Raw genomic sequence first — 6,616 nt, forward strand, 5'->3', positions numbered from 1 at the left:
TGCCAGGATTGCTCTGAAAAAGCAGCTGTTGGAGGGACAAGGGGAGTGACAGGGATGGGCCACTCACCGCCCAGCGGCTAACAAAGACATTATCATCACCAGTGAAGGGCAACTCAGGATAGTTCCTGACAAAATGACATGATAGTAAAAAAAAAAAAAAGTATTTTCTGGGTTAGTGAACTGATGGGTTTTGGTTGTTTTGTTGAGACTGCAGTTCAGGCTGCTCTAGAACTTACTGTCTGGCTCGCGCTGGCCTTAAACCCACAGCAGCCCTCTTACTTCACCTTTTCCTGGACTGAGATTACAAGCATGAGCCTGTGAATAAGTCTTTTGGAAAATGCAAGAGAAATGTTCATTATAAGGATAAGAGAATTGGCTAGCTCTTACTCGGCCCTATCAATAGTCTGAGGAAAAAAAAAATACAAAAAGATGAAAGCAATTGATTGGCAGAAAAACTTTAAAATGATGCTCCAAGTAAGGTAGAAATGCTTTAATTGACAGAAACAGCTTTAGGCCTTCCCAAGGTTAGCATTGAGAAGATGTGTGGAAAGCCAGAATCTCCACCAAATATCTGTTCCGTGGGCTCTCAGAGGACATGCGGTTAACTACAGCAAATGAGAAATACACGGGAACCAGAGTGCCCCAGGAGATTATAAAGACTCTTCTGTATAAGCCAAGGTGACCTAAGGAAATACCACTGCTTAGCAAGCCTCCCAAATAGCAAGAGATGATAGACAGAAGGTGCCCAGCAAAACAGAGACAAGAGAAGTGCTGCCAGAGGCGGTGTACACATTTCATTCCTACACTGGGGAGGCAGAGGCAGGTGCATCTCTGTGAGTTAGAAGGCAGCCTGGTCTACAAAGTGAGTTCCAGGACAGCCAGAGCTACACAGAGAAACCCTGTCTCAGGGGAGGGGTGTAGGGTATAGGAGTGGGGCAGACAAAAAGAAAGAAAGGGAGAAAGAAAAGGTGTGCTAGACTGTGTGGTTTTGATGACTTCTTCAAGAACCAAAAAGCTTCTCCAGAGCAGCCATTTGTGGTTACATTTACAGTCAGTCCCCCAGGAAGTGTGCTTTGGGCTGGCCCTCACTTCTTGGAAGTATCTGAATTTATTCACCCACCAGAAGCTCCGCAAAGGTCTTTCAGCCTCATTGAAACACCTTCAGCTTAAAATATCCTTTATATTCATCCTGGGTTTCAGAGTCTATTAGCATCGGGTGTAAATATGAAGATTCAGGCCGGGCCGCTTAGAGCATTTGTTGCTTTTGCAAAGAACCCTAGTTTGAATCCAGGCACCCACGTGGTGCCTAACAAACCCTGGCAACTCCAGTCTCAGGGAATCTGTTTTGTTTGTTTGTTTGTTTGCTTGTTTGTTTGGTTGGTTTTGGTTTTTTTCAAGACAGGGTCTCTCTGCATTATCCTTGGCTGTCCTGGACTCACTCTGTAGGCCATGCTGGCCTCGAACTCACAGCGATCCGCCTGCCTCTGCCTCCTGAGTGCTGGGATTAAAGGCATGAGCCACCACCAGAGAGGCTTCTTGAACCAGGTGAGAGTTAACACAGACATCTACAACTGATCAACACAGAGTACAAGAGATTCCAAAGTGACCTGCCCTGGTTGGGGTCTGTATCCTACGCGCCGCCCCCACCCCCATCCCCCCACCCCCCCACACACACAAGGCTAGGGATTGAAAGAGAGAGAGAGATTGAAAGAATTAAAGAACCAGAGGCAGGGAATGACTACAAGGAAACTGCTTTCTGGACACAACAGGGAAGTTGCATGCAATGAATTCACAGAGGTGGTGACAGCGAGCACAGGATTTTCAGGCTAGACAAAATTCCAGCCTGAGGGTTGAGGCAACAAAGGTCCCCTCCTTGCTAAGGAGCTACTGGCACTGGATAGCTACTAGGAAAGAAGAATCCATTTTAAGGCTATGACCTCTGGTAGGGCCACCAGGCTCCAGGGTGGGCTCCGCACCTACTAATGCTGCTCTTCTAGAGGCCCTCGGTCGAATTCCCAGCATCCACATGGCAACTCAAATCATCTATAACTACAATCCCAGTGGATCCTACGGCCTCTCCTGGCCTCCAGCGGGCACCACACACGCGGTGCACACACATACAAAATTAGGATTAATAATTATATAACAACAACAACAACAACAACAAACTTTAAAATTAAAGTAACATTAACAAAACCTTAATGATAACAGAGCATAGGGAACCGAGGAAACGGACCTCCATGGCAGGTTAATCAGCTCAATGGAAGGAACACTACCTCAGTCCTCGCTCCTTAGTATCCACTTAGTTAAACAGCCAGCAGAGCCTAGCCTTCATTCTAGGAATCTGAAAGTTAAAAAAACAAAAGCAAAAAACAAAAAAATGAGGACCGAGGAGGCGCCTAGGAGTCCTTGACTGTCGCGCCTCACGTAGCAGTGACTCAAGGTGGCGTTGCTGGGTCACTGCTGGGGGAACCTACCCACTCGCAGTGTCCCGGGGTGGCCTGCAGCGATGGGCGTGGCAGAGGCGGGATCTGGGCGGGCCGACAAGCCCCCTTTTGCTCCGCCCCCAAAGCTTTGACAACACTCCTGGTGGCTGCTGGAGCATAAGAGGAACAGGAAAGGGCGGAGCTATTTTGTGGCTGGCTGCTGAGCCATCAGTCAACCACAACCAAGGGTAATCGGGTGTTTCTAGCGCTACTCGGGGCCTGCGGGCCAGCCAGGACTTCGACCTGTGGGGTCAGGACGGGGGAGTCCAGTGCCGTCTACCGAAGCCTGGCGATGCCCCACCACGGAGTGTCATCGGGCCAGGGCTACCTCAGAGCCGGCTGGGAACAGAGGCTGGCGAGGTCTTTGCCGGCACCCAGGTTGGGACTCCTTTGGATGGGGCTGGGCCTGGCACTGGTACTGACTCTGTTGGACTCCATGGTTCTCTGGGCTCCTGCCAGAGCTTATCCTCTTCCTGTCCAAGGCCATTCTGCCAAATTCAGTGCCGTAGTGTCCCCTCTCCAGAATGCCTTTGGGTGGCAGAACCTCACCTGCCCCGCCTGCAAAGCTTTATTCACTGTTCTCAACTACGGGCTGAAGGTGAGCACTTTGGGAAGGCTGTGGTGGAATGCTGGGGGCCAGGCTGAGGGGCCCTGATATGCCCGGGGGTCCCATATGTTCCTGATAGAGGGTGCTTTCTATGCATACATGTTACCACCACCCCATTGTGACCTTCCTAGAGTAGGGAGAATAAAGCCACCTGGCAAATTATGGGCTTGAAATGATACCAGACCCTGAGCTAAAGAGTAGGTAGGTAAGGGCCTGGTGCTACCTGAGGCACTGGGCAGTATGTACACTAAGTTAATCCAAGCCCTGATTTAGACATAGAAGCCTGCAGAGTGGTGGCCTGGGTTCGCTTGTTCTTCTGTCTCTGACCTCTCATCATTGATTCCATCCACCACAGAAGGAACCCAACGTGGCCCGGGTAGGCTCCGTGGCCATCAAGATGTGCAAGATGCTGAACATAGCACCCCTGAATGTGTGCCAGTCAGCTGTCCATCTCTTTGAGGACGATATGGTGGATGTGTGGACGCGTTCAATTCTGAGCCCCTCTGAAGTTTGTGGTTTGCTTCTGGGCTCCTCTTGTGGGCACTGGGACATCTTTTCGACTTGGAACATCTCTTTGCCATCAGTGCCGAAGCCACCCCCAAAGCCACCAAGCCCACCAGCCCCAGGTGCCCCCGTCAGTCGGGTCCTCTTCCTTACTGACCTACATTGGGATCACGACTACCTGGAGGGCACAGACCCTAACTGTGCAGATCCCCTCTGCTGCCGCAAGGACTCGGGGTGGCCATCCAACTCCCAGGCAGGTGCTGGGTACTGGGGCGAGTACAGCAAATGTGACCTGCCCCTGCGAACACTAGAGAGCCTGCTGAAAGGGCTGAGCCCTGCCGGACCTTTTGAGATGGTGTACTGGACAGGCGACATCCCGGCCCACGACGTCTGGCAGCAGTCTCGCCAAGACCAGCTGAGGGCCCTGACCACCATCACAGACCTCGTGAGGAAGTTCTTGGGGCCTGTGCCAGTGTACCCAGCTGTGGGCAACCATGAGAGCACTCCTGTCAATAGCTTCCCTCCCCCCTTCATAAAGGGGAACCAATCTTCACGGTGGCTTTATGAAGCCATGGCCAAGGCATGGGAGCCTTGGTTACCAGCTGACGCCCTTCACACTCTCAGGTATTTACTGTCCTTGGAAACCCAGGCAGGGAGATAAGAGATGGACGAGGGAGAAAGGAGGAAACTGGGTAGACTGTCCTAGCGAGAGTCCTTAGCACTCTCTACTGCCCTCTCTGACCTGACGGCACCTTCTCTTAGCCCCAGCTACCCTCTTTTCAAAACTGGCAGTACAGTATCACCACACCCCAGCTTAGGATAGCTCTGTTCTTAAAAATAAATTCCCCGCCCCTTTTTAATATTTCCCATGTTTCTCAGCTTGACAAGGCCTATAACATCTCCCCCTGAGAAGGGCCTTTGTTCTCTCATTTGCTTGAGTCTCTGCCCTGAATTCCTGGAGCCCTCAGCCCTCTGTGCCTTCGTTACTGTCAGAGGAGCCCTATAATTACTGCCGTTTGGTCTTCAGCTAGGACAGGAGCTCCTGAAGGTGGGAAGTGACGTCATGCGCGCCTCTGCCCGGTACAGGACCAGGCATGCAGGACTAGGATTATCGAGTATTGACACCTCCCGCTTGCTTTTGTTTCAGAATCGGGGGCTTCTATGCCCTCACTCCACGCCCTGGCCTCCGCCTCATCTCTCTCAATATGAATTTTTGTTCCCGTGAGAACTTTTGGCTCTTGATCAACTCCACAGACCCTGGTGGACAGCTCCAGTGGCTGGTGGAGGAGCTTCAGGCTGCTGAGACTCGAGGAGACAAAGTAAGGGCTGGGGTTCTGAACCTGGTGAACTAGGTGCTGTTGGATGCTTGGAGAAGCCGCCTGCGGTGGGGCTGAGACCTATGAAGAGGGGAATGTCACTTCACTTCCTGGAACTCCAGTGTTCCCTGGAGTCTGTGCTCGCCCTCTAATGTCACTTATGTAATCGACCTGCCACCATACCAGGCAAAGCCGCCTTGGATTCCTCAATTTTCTAACTGCCCGTAATTCTCCCTTCAGGTGCACATAATTGGCCACATTCCTCCAGGGCACTGCCTCAAGAGCTGGAGCTGGAATTATTACAAAATTATAGCCAGGTAAAGGGGACAGAGGGCTTGGGTGAGGAGACGGAAGGGTTGAAATCCTCTCAAGAGCCAGGCAGCGGTGGCACAGGCCTTTAAACCCAACATTCTTGAGTTCAAGGCCAGTTTGGTCTACAAGTTGAGTTCCAGGACAGCCAGGGGTGTTAACATAGAGAAATCCTGTATCTGAAAAACAAAAACATAAAGAAGAAAATAAAAATAGAAAAAAAAAGAAAAGAAAGCAGTTTTCTTGAGCATCACATGTCGGAGGTGCTACTTAGCAGGTCGGAGAAGGACCACCCTAACTCCCCAGGTCTACCTACTCTCACTTCTGCCCCCCTACAGTCTTCTGACTATATTGTGTCTCTGAGCAGGTATGAAAACACTCTGGCTGGTCAGTTCTTTGGCCATACTCATGTGGATGAGTTTGAGATCTTCTATGATGAGGAGACCCTGAGCCGGCCGCTAAGTGTAGCCTTCCTGGGGCCCAGTGCTACAACCTTTATCAACCTTAATCCCGGTGAGTGAGGCAGAAAGGAGCATTTCCCTCTCCTGAGGACGGTGTGACTGAGAGGGATGGAAGCCAAGGCAGCTCCTCATTAGAGGACTTTGCCTTTGTTCCTTTCTTACCGCTCAGCCCTCCTTTCTTACAGGTTACCGAGTCTACCAAATAGACGGCAATTACCCCGGAAGTTCTCACGTGGTCCTAGACCATGAGACCTACATCCTGAACTTGACCCAGGCCAATGCACCAGGAGCCACCCCCAGCTGGAAGCTCCTCTACCGGGCTCGAGAAACCTACGGCCTTCCAGATGTGTTGCCCACCTCCTGGCATGACCTGGTCTACCGCATGCGGGATGACGAGCAACTCTTCCAGACCTTTTGGTTTCTCTACCACAAGGGCCACCCACCCTCAGAGCCTTGCGGCACACCCTGCCGTCTGGCCACTCTGTGTGCCCAGCTCTCGGCCCGAGCAGACAGCCCTGCACTGTGCAGACACTTGATGCCCAATGGGAGCCTCCCAGATGCCCATAGGTCGTGGTCACGGCCCCTGTTGTGCTAGTGTTCCAGGCCCCAGAGTCGGGGAAAGTTTATGTGTCAGGAAAGGAACACATTCTTGAGTACTGCTGCGGGGAGGAGCCCTGTCAGGCCCAGGGAGCAAGCCTTCTCAGGGAGAGCTTGTTTGGCTAGACTTGGGGAGGGTTTGGCTGCCCTTAACTATGCCCAGAATCTGGATTACCTCTGGGGCTGGTGTCTTCTCCAGGCCACAGAGCTGAGGTCTCAGTGCCCTGGGTACCCAGGGAGGAGGAGCTCTTTTCCCAGCCTGGGCTATGCACCTGTGAACCCTTTACTGCCTCTTGATTCTACCAGGCTGTTAAAATAAAGAGACTTGGACTCCAG

The 6,616-nt window shown here is 51.8% G+C and overlaps 1 protein-coding gene across 1 annotated transcript; it reads left to right on the top strand.

The window, feature by feature from the left end:
• The first annotated feature begins 2,614 nt into the window (after nucleotides 1-2,614).
• SMPD1 (sphingomyelin phosphodiesterase 1) lies at nucleotides 2,615-6,615 on the top strand. The gene is made up of 6 exons (XM_084802214.1): nucleotides 2,615-3,084; nucleotides 3,449-4,221; nucleotides 4,745-4,916; nucleotides 5,154-5,230; nucleotides 5,590-5,735; nucleotides 5,869-6,615. The coding sequence occupies exons 1-6, from the start codon at nucleotides 2,779-2,781 to the stop codon at nucleotides 6,276-6,278; spliced, it is 1,884 nt and encodes a 627-aa protein (XP_084658340.1). The 5' UTR covers nucleotides 2,615-2,778; the 3' UTR covers nucleotides 6,279-6,615.
• The last annotated feature ends 1 nt before the right edge of the window (nucleotide 6,616 follows it).

Source organism: Acomys minous (assembly GCF_964271855.1).
Source record: "Acomys minous genome assembly, chromosome: 2".
Classification (NCBI taxonomy): Eukaryota; Metazoa; Chordata; class Mammalia; order Rodentia; family Muridae; genus Acomys; species Acomys minous.

Excerpts from the sequence above, each read along its gene's own strand:
- SMPD1 (XM_084802214.1), top strand. The coding sequence starts at position 2,779 with ATGCCCCACCACGGAGTGTCATCGGGCCAGGGCTACCTCAGAGCCGGC. Across the intron at positions 3,085-3,448 it reads TTCTCAACTACGGGCTGAAG|AAGGAACCCAACGTGGCCCG; the intron begins GTGAGCACTTTG and ends CATCCACCACAG. Across the intron at positions 4,222-4,744 it reads GACGCCCTTCACACTCTCAG|AATCGGGGGCTTCTATGCCC; the intron begins GTATTTACTGTC and ends CTTTTGTTTCAG.